Source organism: Rattus norvegicus, chromosome 5 (genome assembly GCF_036323735.1).
Source record: "Rattus norvegicus strain BN/NHsdMcwi chromosome 5, GRCr8, whole genome shotgun sequence".
In the NCBI taxonomy this organism is placed as follows: domain Eukaryota; kingdom Metazoa; phylum Chordata; class Mammalia; order Rodentia; family Muridae; genus Rattus; species Rattus norvegicus.
Window position 1 is genome coordinate 155,173,763 of NC_086023.1, and position 19,571 is coordinate 155,193,333.

At 53.7% G+C, this 19,571-nt stretch overlaps 1 protein-coding gene across 16 annotated transcripts in view; it reads left to right on the forward strand.

The window, feature by feature from the left end:
* The window catches only part of Rap1gap (Rap1 GTPase-activating protein), a 65,112-nt gene that overhangs the window by 16,252 nt on the left and 29,289 nt on the right, over positions 1 to 19,571 (forward strand). For 4 of the 16 annotated variants that reach the window (XM_063287780.1, XM_063287782.1, XM_063287783.1 and 1 more), the window contains exon 1: positions 18,809 to 18,951. The exons of 4 other annotated variants lie outside the window; for them this stretch is intronic. In XM_063287780.1, the coding sequence (XP_063143850.1) occupies positions 18,941 to 18,951 (11 nt within the window). In that variant the 5' untranslated portion in view covers positions 18,809 to 18,940. Of the gene's footprint in view, positions 1 to 1,537; positions 1,692 to 3,490; positions 3,527 to 18,808; positions 18,952 to 19,127; positions 19,333 to 19,571 lie in introns of those variants that run through there. 8 more of the 16 variants (NM_001100713.2, NM_001415932.1, XM_063287778.1 and 5 more) reach the window with 7 other exon arrangements.

Consider the following 19,571-nt stretch of genomic DNA (forward strand, 5'->3'; position numbering starts at 1 on the left):
TCGGTTGCCAACCAGGCAGCTGCAGTTGGGCAGAGCTCAGAAGCTGGAGCCCACACTGGGCTCTTTGTCCTTGGTGGGAACCCTGCAGCCCCCATGGCCTGTCTCAAGGGCCCTCTGTCCCAGCACCAGGGGGGCCTCCCTGGGCCAGGCCCAGCTGGGAAACTTGGCATGTTGGTGGCTTCTTGGCCATCCTGCCAACTGGGCATTCAGAATCCACTCAGGAATCGGCCCCCTCAATGAACCTAGGGGGACCGAGGCCCTTGCTCAAGGGGGTAGCGCAAGTCCCGATAGGGCTGGAGTCCTGGATGAGCCCAGAGCTAGGCAGCCCCCACTATACACACTGCCCAGGCTGGATTCACTCTCTTCCCCATCCTACTCCTACCTGAGAATCTCTGCTGCTCCACAGAAGTGGGAACAAGTTGTTCTCTCCTCAGTGAATAACTGTGGTGCTTCACCCTCTCCCCACTACCCAGCCCTAGCTGACCGCGAGGTACACAATGGGCATCTAACACTGCCCTGCAGCGGAGGTCTCTCCTCAGCAGAGTCTGCAGCTGGCATCCAGCACAATCGCCTCAACCCCCACCCCCACCCTGAGCGCTCTGCCTAGAGGACCAGGAGGGAGTCAGATGCTAAGGTGGGAGCTCAACAACCTCAAAGAGGCTCTGAACCCTGCAGGACCATCCTCGGGCCTCCTTGGCTTATCGGAGCAGGGAACAAAGGGGCTGGAGGGGCAGCTCACCCAGTAACTGTTGTGAGTCCCGCCTGGCCCTGTCTGGGTGAAGCAAACTGGAGTCTAGACCCTTGTCAATCATAGCCGTCATTTCCCAAAAGATGAAAGAGAGCCGGTCCCATCCTAGCTCAGTCACAGAAAAGCTTCTGAAAATCCTTGCCACCTGGCCTGGTTCCTTTGGTGGTCCGTCCTCCCTCCTTCCTCCTTCCTCCTCTCCCTCCTCCCTCCTCTCTCTTAGCCTGCCCCTGAAGCTCCCTAAGAAGAAGGCTCCACAGAAACACTCAAGGTTCCTGGGGCCTCTCTGGACAGCGGTGAGGGAGCATTGCCTGGCGTTGGGCTTATGTCCCACTGTTAGCAGATATCTCCAGGAGTGTCAGAATAGAGGGGAGATCTACTGCGTCGGGAGTAAATGTATGATTCAACCCTGTTTGTATCCCAAAGTGGATTCATGGAGGATCTAGGTGTATTTCCAAACCTCCCCTCTCTTTGCTGCTCTCCACAGGGTGGTAATGGAGAGTTCTGAGGGGGGCCTCAGCCAGGACAACAGGAGGGTCCCTTAATCTCTGTCTGACCTGCAGAACAATGTTGGCCCCAGGCCGCAGGGCCATCAGGCCCGGAGCTGATGGGCTGTGCACTTCAGCCTTAACTCAGCTGGAGGCCAGGCTGATCCAACTTTCCCTGTGGGACACCCTTGGCTCCTCTCCCTGGGGAGGACTGGAGGTGGCTCTGTGGACGGGGCCGGGCGGCAGCGTGGGGGTGGCGCTCTCGGAAAGCCCCGCGGCCCGGAGCGAACAAGCGGCCCTTTCTGTACCCGGACCTCAGCTGGCGGGCGGCCCGGGGCGCACACGGTCCGGGTTGGGGCGGCGTTGCCAAGGTGACCCTGCGCTGGGCTGGCGACGGGCAGCGGCGACGATACCATGAGCGGCCGGAAGCGCAGCTTCACCTTCGGTGCCTATGGAGGGTAGGTGCGCCCCCGTGTGCGAGTGCATGTGCGCATCCGGGGTCTTGCTTGGGTGCGGTGGCCTCCGCGGTGGGGAAGGGTGGGGAGGCTGCGAGGCAAGCATACATCCAAGTCGTGCGCGGGACTCGTGAGCTCCCGTGTGCTCTGCTGGGTGTTCACGTGCACCACATGTGGGGGTGAGAGTAAGTGTGGATCACAGTGTCTATAAACATGCATGTGAGACTGTGAAGAGTTCTCTCTCTCTCTCTCTCTCTCTCTCTCTCTCTCTCTCTCTCTCTCTCTGGTGTGTGTGTGTGTGTGTGTGTGTGTGTGTGTGTGTGTGTGTGTCCGTCTCCAACTAAGTGGGTACAGGGGGCTAGGTGGATGGAGTAGAGCGTCTCAGAAGGCTCCACTTTGCCTCTGCAGTCCCTCTACTGGGGCTTTTGGAAGTTGGTCCCTCCCACTTTGACCACCTCATCTTGTACAAGCTGATCGCTTGACTCTGAGGCTGGAGCTGAGGGCAGAGTGATAGATGGCCCATCTCCTTGACCTCCTGGTCACCTCCTTGACCCTAAGCACCCACCCCTGAGGAATTCGGAAGTGGGATGGGATTGTTGCCAGCAGCAGAAATTGGCAAACCAGAGGGAGATAGGCTGCACATTAGGCCCAGTGGCCTTTCCTGGGCCAGCCAAGGGGCTGTGTGACCTTCACCATTCTGGTCTCATAACCATCAGAGGGACACAGTTAGGGTTTGGTATGGTGCCGTGGGGGTACGGTCAGTGTCCCATGAGCTGTGTGTAGGGGAGGTGCTCTCTTCCTGGCTGCTCAACCTCAGAGGAGACCCCCTGCAGAGGGGCAGGGTGGGCAGACAGAGAAGTACCTATTGGGGCTAAGGCCTTAACTGTCAAGTGAAGCCAGGAGCTTAGGCAGTGTGGGACTTCCTGGTCATGATATCCAGGGGCAGCTTAGAGGGTGAGGGCAGGGTCTGCTTTGTAACCGTGGATGTGAGTATAGACTTTCCCAGTCTTACTCCCGATCAGGATCCTCCATGCACCCCAGCTCAGCACCGGCCAGGCTCAGCACCCTCATCTCCCTCAACCCCCCCCAACCATTTCAGTCCAGTTTTTCCCTTCCTCTCTGCTCCCTGCTTGCCTCAGGCAAAAAGCAAGGGTTGTTTGTTTTCCCAACAGTGGCCCAGTCCTGTGGTCCCCCACTAGGAAGGAGGGTGGAGCCCCAAGGCTCCCCCACATCAAGGTGCCCTCTCCGAGAACACAGGCTGGGCGAGAATGTGGGCAAGGCCCTGCTCACCCACCCTTCTTCAGTCCAGGCCTACAGAGCATGGGAAATGTAGTCTGGGGGAGCCCACGAACTCAGAAGTGCAGGGGTGTGTGTTGGGGTGAGGGGAGGATTGCCCAGGTCTACAAGTGATTGGCTCCTGGGTGAACATGAGCTGGTACAGGCTGTGGGGCTTGGAGAGGGCATGGAACTCTGCCATACCCACCTAGCATACCTCCCAGCCTGTCCGCACCCTTACAGCCTCACTCTGACCCTAAATGGAATCACACTGTCCATCTCTGCTGGGCTCAGAACCAGCCCTGCTGTATCTCCTGGCTCTACTCCTTACTTGCATAGCCTCAGCCCACCTTCCCAGGTGTCCAAACTGACCTCAGGGTCTGGTTGGATTGTGAAGACATCCGGCACCATTAGCAGCAGTGCCTCCTCAGGCCACCAGGGGGCAGGATAGGATGGAATGGGTCTGGTGCGCCCTGCAAGGCCATGATGGATGTCCCCTCATGGGCTGTCCACTTACTGTGTTTCAGGGTGGACAAATCCTTCTCTCCTCGACAGAGTGTGTGGTGAGTACTGGGGACCCTCAGGAGCATTTGGGCTGCCTTGGCTGCTCCCTGGGGGCACCCCCAGCCCATTCCCACCCTCTATAATGACAAATCAGGTGCCCCATAGTTCTTTCTGAAGCTCAGGCTTGGAGTCACGTCTTGGCTTTGCCACTTCTCCGGAGCTCAGCTATCTTATCTGGGATACGGGGGTATAAATGTCTATTTAGTGTGAGGTTGGAGAACTCAGGAGTGCAGACCTGGTGTATGAGAGGCCTTCATCCGAATATTTCCTTCCCTTCCCATTCTCTGGTCCTTGCCCTGTGTGCCTCCTCACTGGGCAGAAGGCATCCTGCCTTTTTGATGGTCCCCAAATCCTTTAATCCCATTCATACCCAGCCCCGAAGCTGTTTCCCATGTCTGAGGCCGCCCTCCCTTTGGAGGAGGTGGCATCGGCAGCTTCCCCAACACCAAAAGGCGCCAGGCAGTGGGTGGAGGTGGAGCCTCACCTCGAGAGTCACACAGCACTGGGCACCTGATGCCCCACAGGCGGGCGCCTCCCGGGTTCCCTGACACTAATATCACATGACCCCGCCGGCTGTTCCCTGACTGCCAGTGGGAGCCCACCCCTGGTGTCCCCAGTCCCCATTCTAGGTTCCTGCCCCCCGCTGGCGGCTTCCCGGGGTCTGCACACCCCATGGTGCTCCAGCTGCTGGAATGGGCCCAGGGCCCTGGGAAGCAGGAAGGAGGGACTCAGGTGTCCAGGCCGAACTCCAGGGCCACTTCCTCAGCTCCCCAGTTCCCTTTGTGGCTCGCTGTGCAGCTTGGGCCAGTGACTCTCCCTCTCTGAGCTTTGCCCTCGATGCCATGCTGAGTGGATTTGGTGGGCTCTGCCTGCCCAGAGCAGGGATGGAGTGAGGAGATGCATACAGAGGTGCGGAGGGTGGCTCCCTTGCAAAGCCTCAAACAGCGGTAACTGCCATTTGTCAGGTACTTTTGTGACTGTCACCCTTGGCATGCATTGACTCAAGTCATCCTGACCGCAGCTCTGATTTTAGGACTGTTATCTCTGCTTGTGTATGGATGAGACGCAGAGCAGACGAGTGACTTACCCAAGGCTGGCCACAGAGAACTGAACTTTGACCCAAAGTAGAACCTGCATAGGAACCCGATGGGAACCAGCAGCTGTGTTTGGGTGTAAATCTCCCTCCATCTCTGAGCAGGGATCGCTAAGCCTCAGGGAGGTGCCAGTGAGGTCAGGTATACAAAGCTGACTTAGGCGAGTACTCTGATCCGGGAGTTAGAGACAGGGTCGCATGGCTGAGAGCAACTGACCCGGCTGTGTGGCTTTGACCCTGTCTGGGATGTAAGGCTGGTGAGTCCTCAGGATGCACCTGTTACACTTGCCCTGCCCTGCTGGTGCTTGAGCAGCTGTCCAAGGTGCTAATCTGGGTGTGCCCCACCCCACCCCACCCCATTCCTACAGCCGACCCTGTCCTAGTCTAGATCCCAAATGGCAGCCTTCCCACAGTATCTCCTGCTAGCTGTGGCCAGTCTCTCTAGCACGACTTCATTTCTCACATGGCCTGCGTCTCTGGTTAGCAGGGACACTTGATTGGAACCACCATGATGTTTTGCACATGTGTCTCCCCTGCTATCCTAGCACGCTTCCTCCAGACACCTTCCTCAGCTGCTGGGCGGCGGGGGAGGGAGTTCTTTTCTGATCCCACATCACGCCCGGCTGTTTATCTCACACACACGTTACTGATTGTTCCCCAGTTAGCAGAAAGAGCAAGGATTGGGAAGGCTGACAGGTGTGGGAGGGATCCGCCTCTGACATGTTCTAGTTGGGGGACCTTGGGCAGGTCAGTCCCTTCTCAGAGCCCTACTCGAAGCTCAACACGTTTGTTGAGATGGGAGTTTCTACAAGGCTCTGCATGTGTGTCCATGTGACCCTGAAGTATGAGGCAGGCTCTGTACTCCTCTGTCACAGCCCCTTCAGGGTTTCATTTCGATACCTGTGAGTCCCAGATCAGCAGGGCTCTGGCCCCCACAGGGCTACTGCAGCCAACCAAGTGCCTAGGTGGATATCTCAGAATGGAGGTGCGATTCTCCTGGTGTAGGGGATCCAGTTAAGGTGGATCCAGACGGAGGCAGGAGGACAAGAGGTCTGGGGGCAGCTGATGGACTTGTGCAGGGGTTTCTGGCAAGAACTGTGAGAGAAGCGGTTGATATGCCCTGAGAGCTAGGGCCTTGGAGGCATAAGCACAAAGCCCAGCCTACAGGGTGCTGGTCATTCTTCTGTGATGGCCTTGGTCAGGCCTGAGAGTAGATCTGCATTCCACAGGTCGCAATTTAGCCAGAGGGTGGTAAATGTCTTGCAGCCGGTGGGGTGGATTTAAACCGGGCTCCCTCTCTTGCTGGAGATGGGACCATGGTCAAACATGGAAACTACAGAAATGGGTGTCTTGCTGTGGGAGAGCAGAGAGAGGGAAGTGGCCCCAAATACATCCCAAATGAGTGTCTCACAGGGAGGACTCACCTGCCACCAAGATGTGTCCCCTCCACAGTGTGGCCAGGGCCTGTGCCAGGTGCTTCCCTGGGATTATTATTATTTTTTTTTGGTTCTTTTTTTTTTTTTTCGGAGCTGGGGACCGAACCCAGGGCCTTGCGGTTCCTAGGCAAGCGCTCTACCACTGAGCTAAATCCCCAACCCCCCTGGGATTATTTTATTCCAGAGTAGATCTCCAGTCCCACTTTATAGAAGAGAAAGCAGAGGGCTGGAGAGATGGCTCAGTGGTTAAGAGCACTGACTGCTCTTCCAGAGGTCCTGAGTTCAATTCCCAGCAACCACATGGTGGCTCACAACCATCTGTAATGGGATCTGATGCCCTCTTCTGGTGTGTCTGAGGACAGTGACAGTGTGCTCATATACATAAATAAATAATCTTTAAAAAAAAAAAAGAAGAGAAAGCAGAAACTCGGGGCCAGTGGCTGACGCAGAGCAGGCAGCCAGTGATTGGTGAACGGGAGCAGTCGTGCAGTGGGCTTCGGTGGTGGCCCCTGTCCTCGGTGGCTCCTCTCAGCCATCATAAAGCCAGAGGTCTTAGGGCCTGGCACAGGGCTGGCCCCGTTAGCAGTTCTGAAATGCCAAGTAGGCTCAGCCCGCTGGGCCACCTCATCCATTATGCATCTGGTGGGTAGGCCCCCGGCGGGCAGCTGGCACAGCCCAGGCCGGGAGCCAGCAGCTGCCTCCTGAGCCCACACCTGCTCCCAGCTCTGGGCAGGAACCTTGTGGGGCAAACAGCAAGACTGAGCTGGCCAAAGCAGTGAATGCCACCTGTCCCAGCTAAATAAGAGTGAGGAATCCTACTGGGCACAGGGGCAAGAATACATCCTAGCAGCCATTTCTGAGAGGAACCTAAGTTCCTAGACCTAGACGTAAATGAACAGAGGTAGCTGATGGAGTCTGAGGTACACACAGACACAGACAGACAGACAGACACACACACACACACTCTCTCTCTCTCTTCTCTCTCTCTCTCTCTCTCTCTCTCTCTCTCTCTCTCTCTCTCTCTCTCTCTCTCTCTCTCTCTCTCTGTCCAGAGTGGAGCTGGGACTATTTACCATCAGCCTCAAGCAACTATTATGCACCTATAGGTTTCCGAGAACTGAGACTCAGCAGCCACCATTAAACACCTACTGTGTTCAAGGAGTTTGCAGCAACCACTAAGCACCTACTGTGTAGGGGCAGGGAGGGTTCCAGATGCTGGGGGGGCGGGGGGGATCAGTGAAACATGAGACAAGTTGAGACATCTCTGTTTGGCCATGACTGGTTGTACTTCTCTGGGCCTTGGTGTCCTCATTTGAGAAATGAATGGGAAAAAGGAATTGTAAGCGGACCAATATCTGCCTTTTCGTCTGCTTTGCATTGAAGGCAAGCGGGCTTCCAAGTGAAGGAAGAGGCTAGCCGCGCTGGGCTGTGAGCCACTGCCCTTCACACAGGTAGATGTTCACACAGCTTTGTCCCAGAGATTCCGTAAGCCATGTATTGCTCCTGGGCCAGGAGGAAGCTGAAGCGGGGAGAGAAAGTTCTGAAAGGTTTTTTAGAAGACCTAGCGTTTAGACTCTCGAGGAAGGGGCGGAGCCAGACGTGAGAAGAGTTGGGGTATCTAGGAGCAGCAGGTCCTGAGGCAGGGATGAGCTTGTATGTCCTATGAACGGAGAGGAGCGGGTGGCTGGAAACCTGAGGAGTGTGAGGCCACAGGTGGCTCTGAGGTTGGGAGAGGCCGGGACCGAGTGGGTTCTGCAGATAAGATGTGGGGTTCAGATAGGTCAGCCACACCTCTATAGAAGTACCAAGTCTCAGCTGCCTGGCTTTGAGGAATCTGAAAGGCTACCGACCTCCTGGACTCTTTGGCAGCACAGCAGCCCTAGAAGTACCTCTTGTAGCCTTCCCACTTGGCAAGGAACCACTTCATCCGCTCTTGACCCCCTTCGAGTACTAGAAGCTTCTGGGGCCTTGTGAGAAAAACACGTCTCTACTTTCCGTAACTTTATGGGCCTCTTGAGCCCCCCGTGCCTCGGTTGACCCGTCACCCTTTCTTTTTTAAACATTTTATTACATTTATTTATTTTAGTTAGTTGTGTGGGGGTGGGGTATAAAGCGCCACAGCGTGCTTGTGGAGGTCAGAGGACAACTGTCAGGGAGCAGTTCTTTCCTCCCACCAGATGGGTCCTGGGAGCGTCGGGGGAGGGGACTCAGGTTGCATGCTGGACAGCAAGCATCCTTACCTGCTGAGCCATCTCACTGGCTTGCCTGTCACATCTTCTCGTAGGTTCCCAGTGACAGGCGGCTCCCTGCCCCCTTGAAGTGGTCCCTTGCAATGCCAAGCAGCTTAGATGGTTTTCAGAGGGTTTTCTTTTCTGAGATGCCTGAGCCTCTGTGTGTTCTGGAGACACACACACACACACACACACACACACACACACACACACACACACACGCTCAGTAAGAGAAGGGAGCTCTCTGAGGCTGCTCCTCCTACATAGGGTTGTGTATTTGCAGCCTGGCTCCCCTTTCACCCTCCAGCTCAGTTACTGTCTTAGTGTCTTCCTATCACGCTATACAAAAGGGCGACCCCTGAGAGGGTCCTCAGAAAGATGCCTTCTGTCAGGAAGCTTCCCCGTAGCTTCAGGAGACCAGAGTTAGGTCCTATCTCAGTGGATTTAGATCCCGGACTGTTGTGGTTTTGCAGTTTGGCCTAGGCAAATGATTGCCACCAATCCCGTGCACAGCACCCACACCCTCCCTGTTCAAGGTTCCTGGTTGTTCTGGCTTGACCCTACATCCTGTTGATGCCCCCTCTGTCAGGAAAGCTCTGAACTCCCTAAGGCCGGTTCAAATGCCCATTCTGGCTTCCACTCAGTTATTTTGTAGCATTTCTCAATCTCCTTTGCCTCTGGGCCTTCCATGATCCATGATCATGTCAGTGTGACCACTTAGAAATGACTGCACTGTGGCTCTTCAGGGATGTTTCCTGCCTCTGTGAGCATTGGCACTGAAAGAAAAGATTCATTAGTCCACAGAGACCAAGTGTCACGTGCCTGAGCACTTGGCGGGAGTGGATGGCTTAGGAGGAGGCTCTTTTAGTATCTTGGGGTGCAGGACCTTATGCAAGATTATTGGCCAAAGTAGACAAATCCGGGTATTAATGTGGGGAACTCTCGGAGGGTCAAAGCCTGTGCAAACCAGAGGACAGGGTGGCAAGCCGTAGAGACAGGAAAGAGGCCATGACTCTTGGAGTTACTCAGGTCAGAGAGGAAAAGGTTAAGGCCAAATTTAAAGTACAGACTGTCATGGCAAGGCAGCAGGGGCTTGAAGCAGGAAGCTGTCCATCCACAACCAGGAAACCATGAATGCCTGCTTCTCGGCTTGCCTACTCTAGAGGGTCCAGAATGCCAGCCAGGAAAATGCCATCCACAGTAACTAACTCTTCCCATCCAACGAAAACAATCCCTCAGACATGTGCAGCGACCCTTCAGTCAGGTGAGTCTAGATTCTATCAAGCTGACAGTTAGCACTGACCATTTCACTACAATGAGCCAACGTGGAAATGGGCTGCATGGCACTGCGCATGTGTGCGACAGACGGGTGGGCTACATGACACTGCACATGAGCGAGACAGTGGGCTGCATGGCACTGCGTATGTGCGCGACAGACTGGTAGGGAGATAGAGATTATGGGTTGTGTCTGGTGGGGTATGAGCCCCATGCAAGAGAATGTTCTAGGAGATCGTGGCAGAGAAGAGCGGATGGCTTGTGCTGGGCACAGAACCTTGGCCATGTCTGGCCACTGAGAGCAGCTGAGTTACCCACCAGGCCCTGTGTCTGATCTCCATTGAGAGGTGGGGGTGGGCTCGGAGTCTCTGAATCCTCAAACCAGGACTTATCCTGACCTCCTCTTTGAAGCTGAATTGTTCTGGGCCTTTGGAAACCAGAATCCTGTTGGTACTCAGTGTGGCCTGAGCTCCAGATTCTTGACTCTGGATCTGGCTTGTGACTGCCCCCACAGTCTGGATTTGGAAAGTTAGGGAGCTTCTGTGGGCCTCAGTTTCCCCCACTTGTTAGGTCTTTAGCATGTGTGGGGAGAGAGAGAGAGAGACAGAGAGAGACAGAGAGAGACAGAGAGAGACAGAGACAGAGAGAGACAGAGAGACAGAGAAACAGACACAGACACAGACACAGACACAGACACAGACACAGACACAGACACAGACACACAGAGAGAGACAGAGAGAGAGACAGAGAGAGTTAAACACATAAGTAAGGAACTAGGCCCAGGGAAGAAATGGGGTCAAGTCAAGACACCACACACATCCATGCTTGCAAAGCCTCTTGCCCAGACCCCAAGCAGCTGCCGGCATACGTATAACTAGAGGGGGGAGTAGGCTGTTTGGAACCCTGGCAAGAGTTGGCTGGAAACCGATGGCAATTCCACAGGCACCAAGGACCAACGTAAGGCCTGTTACAGACCTGCCCCTGACCATGGTAGCTCTTCCTTCTCCATGGTCATTGAATGCACAGTGGCCCTTCTGTCTGCTTGGTGACCTGGAGGCCTCTGCCTGGGGGTGATGAGACTTTCCCCAGTTCCTACGTGAATGAACACACCACCTACTGCTGCCCACACAGGCTGACCTGAGGAGTCTCTCACCTGAGTCTTCCTTCCTCCCTCACACAGTGGATGTCTGGGATTCCCCACTTCAGGGCCAGTAACATGGGGAGGACATGCTGGAGGGAAGCCTGCCTGGTGACCCGAGTGACCTGTGGATAAATCACTTCTTCGTAAACCCAAGGTCATCTCCATACATTCTTGGGCACCTGGGCTCCAGTAGGAGCTGGCTTGTTTGACCTGGTCTGACTATTTGCTGTGTGAGTTTGGGCTAGAGGCTTGCATTGTCTGAACCTGTTTATGCCCATAGATATATAAACAAGGATTTAGTCACCACACAGGTGTCCTTGAAGTCAGTCTCTCTCTCTCTCTCTCTCTCTCTCTCTCTCTCTCTCTCTCTCTCTCTCTCTCTCTCTCTCCTTTGTTGTTATCATTGTTGTTCTTTTGAGACAAGGTCTCTTTATTTAGTTCTGACTGTCCTGAGACTCAAGACCAGGCTGGCTTTGAATTCACAGACACCCTCCTGCCTCTGTCCCCCAAATACTGAGATTAAAGGTGTGTGCCACCATGCCTAGCCCTGTAAGGCTTTTCATTGGCCAATAGTTCATTGAGCAAATACTTCCCAGGTTCATGGCCTGAGCTGGCTATTCACCTGACGCTGCAGGGAACTGGGCAAATGAAGCCTCATACAGCTTCCCTTTGGTTGGAGGAACAGACATGAGATGAGCTGATGGGCCACTGAGAGGATTTCAAATGGTTAGCATGGTCTGGAACAGACATATAAAGGATCCTGCCATTGAAGGGTCCCAAGGAAAAGTGTGTTGTGGGAAGGGTGGTCTAGATAGCAGATGCTGTGTTATAGGGGTCAGAAGTGAGATTTTTATGTCCCTGTCTCTTACCTCAGCCAGCTTGGTGACAGTCCTCTGCCTTCAGCCAGATGCCCACGAGGCAAGAGGTCCCTTGAAGCCTCCTGCATTGGTGCCCGTGTACCCACAGAGCTCCGGAGTTCACCGGCACAGGCTGCCGTAGCAGACAGCTGTGTGGTGAACATGGGGTCACAGGAACACCTCTCACTGAACAGCAGGCGATAACCCAAGAAGCTGGGCGTCCGTTGGGTCACTGTGCACTGAGCAAGTTCTGGTAGCAAGGTTCTGTGGGCCTGGCCTGGGGCTTTTGAGGCAGGCTGTTAAGTGGGACCCCTCTCCTGGTTTGTAAGGGGTTCAGGAGAGACCGAAGAAGGGCAGACCTGGCCCAGGGTGTGTGCAGAGACCTGGAGTTGTTTAGTGTCCCAGGGACTTGGGAGCTACAATGGTTGGGGAAGGAGGACCATTCTGAAGGGGAGATGGGAGCCGCGTGAGGCAGCGTACCTTCATCCTCACACAGAGTGAAGCCATTAGGCAGGTGGGTGGCACAATCCCATGTGAGCACACTGGCTCCCAAGCCCACGCATGCCCCAGACACAAGAGCGTTCTCCGCCACCTCCACTTCCTGTCGTGCACACCCAGCCACTTCCCACCCTGTACTGCACGCCCCCCCCCCCCCGCTCGACTGCTGCAGGGAACCCAAAACTCAGAAGGGACAGACACACCCACTGTAAACAGCCTGGCTCCTGGGGCTCAGCCCCTGTGCATGAGGTGGCTGACTGCCTGAGAATTTTCCCATGAACCTGCAGGGTGGGGTGGCTACCACCCCTGCACACTGGAGAAAAGTGAGGCTCAGAGGCACAGACCGCACACGCAGATCTTGGCACATCCAGGAACCGAACTGGGGGCCCCCAGACCTCTAGTTCTGCTCTTGTGCAGGAGTGGCTGGTCTGCTATTCTCCCTGAGACGGGGACAGGTGACCTTCAAGGCCAAAGTCTTGCACAAACAAGTTGATTGACACCAAGTCATTCAGAGCTCTGGGAGGGGGCTGGGCCAGCCAGGTGGCCGGGAGGTCTCTAGGGTGGGAGTGCAGTAGGACGAACCTTCGGCCAGCTGGGCATAGAGCCTGTGTTTGCATTTACAAATGAGATAGGCAGAGTTGGCTTCCTGTGACACCAATATCCTTCCTTCACCCTCAGGTAAAGTGTGCAGAGTGCCAGGGAGGTGAGTGGCTGGCTCTTGTGATCGCCCTGGGTCAGTGTCCCTAGGTGACTGGAGAAGGCAAAGGAGCCAGGTCCTGACAGTCTTTCCCTTGGTCTTTTCTTTTTCTTTCTTTTATCCGATTATTTGTGGAATGCTTCCTGCACATCCTTTTATTATCCACAGTGTAATAATCTGCAATTCCTTGTTAACTCTTCTGTATCTGCAATTCCAAACCCACATTTGTCTTCTGTGGCTAAGAAATCTCCATTCTGCCCACACGGTCTAAGCCCGGGTCTTGCTAACCTACTGAGGAATGCCAGTCTACCGAGCCTTTTGCCAGCTAGTCGTATCCCAGAGTTTCACGACATACAGAGGCTGATGTGAGTCTTGATTCTGTTGAACGTCAAAGCTGGCGTGAGGATCAAAAGTGGTGCTGAGTGACTCAGAGTGGTCAGCCTGCAGGGGACCCCCAGGCAGTGGCTTGGAGGCTGCAGGCAAGGGGCAGACAGGAAGGACTGGGGTCACGTGACTCTTCTTTTTCATAAAATACATGGTGGGGGCTGGGGAGCCTCTCAGCTGGTGAAGGTGCCTAGACTCCCAAGACTGACAACCTAAGGTTGGTCCCTAGAACCCACACTGTGGAAGGAGAGAACCAAATCCCACAAGTTGTCCTCTGATCTCCACAGGTACGTGATGTCGTGATAGCATGTGCCCCCCCCCCCAGTAAACAATGATTTCAGTTTTGTTTTGTTTTAAGAAAGGTAGGGTGCTTGGAGAGGTGGCATGCATCTCTAATCCCAGCTCTTGGGAGAAAGAAGCAGTCAGATCCTTGTGAGTTCAAGGCCAGCCTGGTTTACACTGTCTGTAAGTTTCCGGCCAGCCAGGCTACAATGTGAGCCACTGTGTCAATCAGTATAAAAGCAAGGTCTAATTGTTGCTACTCAGCCACCCAGCCTGTTAGCTGCTGACTCTGCCTCCCAAAGAGGTGGGCTTTCATGGGCTGTCAGTGCTTTTTTTATTTAATTCCTTTGTTGAGACAAAGTCTCATATAGCCCAGGCTGGCCTTGAATTCACCGTGCAGCCAACAATGAGCTTGAACTTTCAATCCTCCTGCCCCCACCTCTCAAGTGCTGGGATTATGGGCCTGTGTACCCCTTATGGCTGACTTTTCCCCTTTTTTCAATCACAATACTAAGTCCTCAGAAAGGGCGGAGGCTATCGCTCAGTGGTAGATGGTTGTCTAGCATGTGCCAACCTGGAGATTCATGCGACAGCACACACGGGTCTCACTAGAATTGAAAGTAGAAAAGTGTGTCACAGAAAAGGGCGGAACCCCATCCTGCTTCTTAGACACAAACTGTGGGGACATTCCCATGTAGTTTTGACTTTTTAGGAAAATTATATATTTTTATTGCAGCTTTTCTTTTCTTTCTTTCTGTCTTTCTGGTCTTTCTGTCTTTCTGTCTGTCTGTCTTTTTGTCTGTGTGGTCTTTCTGTCTTTCTGTCTGTCTGCCTTTCTTTCTGTCTGTCTTTCTGTCTGGTCTTTCTGTCTTTCTGTCTGTCTTTCTTTTTGTCTGTCTGGTCTTTCTGTCTTTCTGTCTTTCTTTCTGTCTGTCTGGTCTTCCCATCTGTCTCTTTCTTTCTTTCTTTCTTTCTTTCTTTCTTTCTTTCTCTCTTTCTGTCTTTCTGTCTTTCTGTCTTCCTTTCTGTCTGTCTGGCCTTCCCGTCTGTCTCTTTCTATCTGTCTGTCTTCCTTCTTTCTTTCTTCCTTCCTTCCTCCCTCCCCTCCCACTCCCCCCCCCCTCTTTCTTTCTTTCTTTCTTCCTTTCTGAGACAGAGTCTATGTAGTCTTGGAACTCACTATATAAACTAGCCTGTCCTTGAACTCACAAAAAAACTGTCTGCCTTGGCCTCCCAAGTACTGGAATTTAAAGGTAGAGCCAGCCCTCTTTGTTTACTTAATGTGCCTAAACCACTGGAACCAGAGGCCTGCTTTACCCCTGTTGCCTAGTTCTTCATGGCTTGTATGTACCTTGAGATATTCGCTTTATTATGGTGGTGAGAGCCAAACCCAGAGCCACATATGCTCTGACAAGAACTCCATCCGTTTACATTTATTTGGGAACATGGTCTCACCAAGTTACCCAGACTAGCCTGGGCCTTTCCCTCCTATCTCAGCCTTTAGAAGGATAGATCGAGGACTGGGCCATCAGACCTGGAGTCGTTTGCCTTTGTGGAATGCTGTGGGTGGGCTTAACCATCCTGAATGTTCCATTGCCCACCAGCCTCCTTCAGGGGGGCCTCCTGCTAAGGGGGACCTTCCAGACTTTACCTTCTGCAAACCCTGCTGCATCGACTTCCCAGATCTCTGTGCACCCTTGTGCATGTTTATAGAGAAAGTAGAAATGGAGTCTCCACACCAAAGCGTGTGTCATTTGTTCTTGGCTAGGAGAGGGTTAAACCTTGTTTGCCGTGGTGCATCTGGAGAAATCCTGGAAGCCATGGGGATTTATTCTGGCCTTGGAGGTCTTATGGAGCTGGGAGTGGGGGGAGTAGACATTTTAAAAGTCCTGCCCAGGCCTCTGTCTCTGCGGCTCTGGTCTCCAGCTGCAGTCCAGGTCTGCCTGCTCTGCCTTACTGTCCAGGGGACCAATCCCCCACCCAGCTGGCTGCTCATATCTACCTTCTGGAACAGAGCCCAGCCCGTTGTCAGCAAAGAAAGAAGACAGGCGGGGAAAGGGGAGGGTCCAGCTTCTCATTTACCACACACTTTCTAAGGGCTAATTTACCAATGTTCACAGACCGACACCGTTGTTATCCTTCCTTTAAATTCTAAGTGTGTGTGTGTGTGTGTGTGTGTGTGTGTGTGTGTGTGTGTGTGTGTGTGATGGAACCCACGGCTTCACACATGATAGGCAAGCAGCCTGTCACCGAGCTACATCTCCAGCTCTTCTCCCTGATTCTGTTGGGAATTTTTTAAAGACACATTTAGTCAGCTCTTGGGAGGCAGAAGCAGGAATATCTCTTTGAGTTTAAGGCCAGTCTGGTCTACAGAGCAAATCCCAAGACAGCTAGGGCTACACACAGACAAATCCTGTCTCAAAACACCAAAGGAAAAAACCTTTTAAAAAAATGTATGTGGGGGCTGGAGAGATGGCTCAGCGGTTAAGAGCACTGACTGCTCTTCCAGAGGTCCTGAGTTCAAATCTCAGCAGCCATATGGTGGCTCACAACCATCTGTAATGGGATCCGATGCCCTCTTCTGGTGTGTCTGATGACAGCTGCAATGTACTCATAAATAAAAATAAATAAATCTTTAAAAAAAGACAAACAGGGGTTGGGGATTTAGCTCAATGGTAGAGCACTTGCCTAGGAAGCGCAAGGCCCTGGGTTCGATCCCCAGCTCCAAAAAAAAAAAAAAAAGACAAACAAACCCTTTAAAAAATTTATGTGAATGAGTATTTGTCTGTCTGTTTCTGTGTGTGTGTGTGTGTGTGTGTGTGTGCAGTGCCCCCAGAGGCTAAACGAGGACATCAGATGCTCTGGAGCTAGAGTTAGAAAAAGATGGCTGTGAGCGGCCATGTGGGCGCTGGGACCTGGACCTGGGTCCTCTGCAAGAGCAGTCAGTGCTCTAACCACTGAGTCATCCCTCCAGCCCCTCTTCCGCTTGATTTTTATAGGTGCGGAAACCGAGGCTCATAGAGGTTCAATAACTCTCCCAACATTACAAAGCAGTCATCAGACTTAGAAATGCAGGTGGCGGAGTTGGGGATTTAGCTCAGTGGTAGAGCGCTTGTCTAGGAAGCGCAAGGCCCTGGGTTCGGTCCCCAGCTCCGAAAAAAAGAAAAAAAAAAGAAATGCAGGTGGCTTGTTTCTAGAGCCTACTCACACTGGAGCCCCTAACTTATAAGTACCTGTGGTATACTCAGGTCGAGGCTAGTCAGGATATACATATACATATATATACATATACATATACATATACATATACATATACATATACATATACATATACATACAGGATATACATATAATTAGGACACCTAATTTATTACATGTAACATCCCTGCACAGTAGGTATTTATTATTCCATTTTGCAGACAAAAAAACAAACTGAGGCCTGGAGCAGAGAAGAACTTCTGAGGGGATTAAGGTCTCTCCTCAGGGAAAGGTTTCCTTCCAGGGTTTGGGAGACCACCTTCTTGTCTTTCCATTTACCTGTGGGACCTCACAGCAGGACTTTAGAATTATCTAACCTGAGACCCAATGTCCCACGTCAAGGCTCCAACTCAGAGAGGTGGTAGATCTCTATGGAGATCACTACATAGTCACTGATGTACGGACAGAACCAGGGCCTCTTGCACTGTCTTCTTCAGTCAGGAGACGGTGACCTTGTCCTGGAGTTTCTGTCACAGCTTGGAGCCCTCGAGGTGACAACTCTGATCTTTAGCAGGGCTGGTGCAGAGGGGGAGGGGTGGACTAAATAAGGCCTTGGTTATGGAATTGGACATCTTGCTGGTAAAATCAGGGTTCTGGGCACAGCCAGAGAATCTGGGTATCTCTGTGGATCTGCTGGGGTGGGGGGCGGTCACCCACCTTTGCCCCCCTGCCAACATCTAGCACCATTGTCTGGCTCCGAGCAGGCGGCGAGCCATGCGCTATGGATAAATGACCAACCATAGGAATGAAGGGGGGTGGTGGTGGCTGTGTGTGGGCCCTGACGGAGTGAGTGAGCACAGGAATGTTAGGAGAAAGGGCTGCAGAGGCTAGGACAATAGGTCAAGGGTGGGTGGGGTGACACAGAGACTGTAGGCAGCTATGGAACTCTAGCCTGTGGGTGCTGGAAAGGGCACCCTGGCCATCCTGGCTTTGTGTCTAGGGGGTGGGCAGGTCCATCTGAGAGAGCTGGCACACGGTACACTGCTATGGCTATGGCGGTGTGGGCAAGGACTAGAAATACAAGGTGTAAGCTTCGGGTGTCACTGTGGGCAAGTGCCTTGTTTATCTGTTGGGACTGTGGTTTTCTTCAGGTAGAGTGGATTGTGTTACCTGCCAGTGGATTTCTGGGTAGCTGATACAGCGGCCCATGGGGAGGGATGGTGGTATGTCAACTGGAAGGCTGCATTAGCAGATGTCCCCAGCAGGACAGGTCCCTGTGCCCACGACCTCTCATGTGTGGTTTCTCCTTCCTATATACTATGAGAGCCGAGTCCATGCCTCAGAGCCAGGAGAGCTGGGAGACAGCGGAGCTCAGAGTTTAGGCTACCTGAGCCGGGCAGACCAGCACCCCAGGTTGGGGCCAGTCCGTGACCTCCTCTCTGGCTTGCCAACCTGCTGTTTGCTCAGGAGGCCACTGCCTGGCCCAGCTCCGGGATCCGGGTATTTGGGCTCTCAGCCAGCACATGGTAAAGGCCCCATGTGCCACCTTTCTGTCCACTGGTGAGCAAGGCCTCTCACCTACATGTTCTATGGGGGCTCTAGCAGCTGTAGCCCCAAGTCAGGAGACCCTGAGCTCATCTCAAAACTGGGTGGTGGCGGTGGCAGCCACCACAGGCTTGTCCTTAAAGGATTAAGTGACATCACAGTCAACAGGGGCTCTTGGCCCTCCCCCACCCCCACCCCCATGCTCCCTTCCAATTGCCATGAGGTCAGAGGTACCTAAGGAGAGAAGCCAGATGTGGAATCACCCAGGCCTATATCTGCTTGCCTCCGCCTGGACAGAAACCCCCTACCTACCGCCCCCCCCCCCACACCTTGCTTTGAAACCTGTTCACTTGGCTATGCCTAGCCACATTTCCTGGCACCTGGGCACAGGCAGGGATGGGCAGGCAGGGCATGGGGCATGGAGGAGGTCTGTGCCAGATGGCTGAGCTCTGAAAACAATGGGCCTCTGTGCCCCCTGGGTGGGGGAAGCTCTCGGGGCAGCCATTTGGCTTCTGTTTTATAATAGAGTCCTCTCAGGTCCGTGCTGAAAGACTGGGGCCCTGGAGGGCATGGCCCTCCAAACCTGTTTCTCACTGGGAAAGTGCCCCTTTCCCACTTACCAGGAGGGCAGAAGGACTTGGCTGACAAGCCCTTCCCCCAGTCCCTGCTGGCAGGCACAGGCTGGCCGGCACCCTCGAGGTCTCAGTCCCTCTGTCTCTTCCTTCCTAAGCCTTCATTAGCTGGACAGTTCTCCTGACTACTGTATCTGGTTGCCCATGTGTGCCAGGTGGGTGTCCTCAGGGCAGGACAAGGAGAGGGGCACGAGAGGGGCAGGACAAGGAGAGGGGCACGAGAGGGGCAGGGTGGGAGGGATCATCGGCAGGGTCCTCCCTGGGGCGCCTGGAATCATTGCTTGCTTCAGGCTTATAGGCAGGCAGCCCTTCGCAGACAGTTCCTCAGCTCTCGCTTTGGAGATTCAAGAAAAGATGGGGTCCTGCCACCAACCTCCTGTTGGGTCACAGGGGAATGTACCCTGGGGAGGAGCCTGGTACTCATCCTCCGCCTGTTGGTACTTCCAGAAGTGTTCAGACCCAGCTACGACCCCACCGTGCAGCCAGGAAAGAACTCTGGGGGTCGTCCTACCCTCTGTGGTGTCCAGAGCTGAGGGGTAAGATCTCTGGGGGTCGTCCTACCCTTGTGAGGTGTCCAGACCTGAGGGGTGTGCTGTGGGGGAGTCTGAGCTTTCACCTCTGATCTCCTAGTGAATGCTGGGCCACCTTCAAGGGATGCCTCAACTTCCCGAAGCCTCAGTTTGCCTTTCTAGTCATGAGGAACCTCAGCCCAGTGCCTTATCTGCCGGCTCAGTTCCGGTGAGAGTCCTAGAGCACCGATAAACCAAAGGATAAA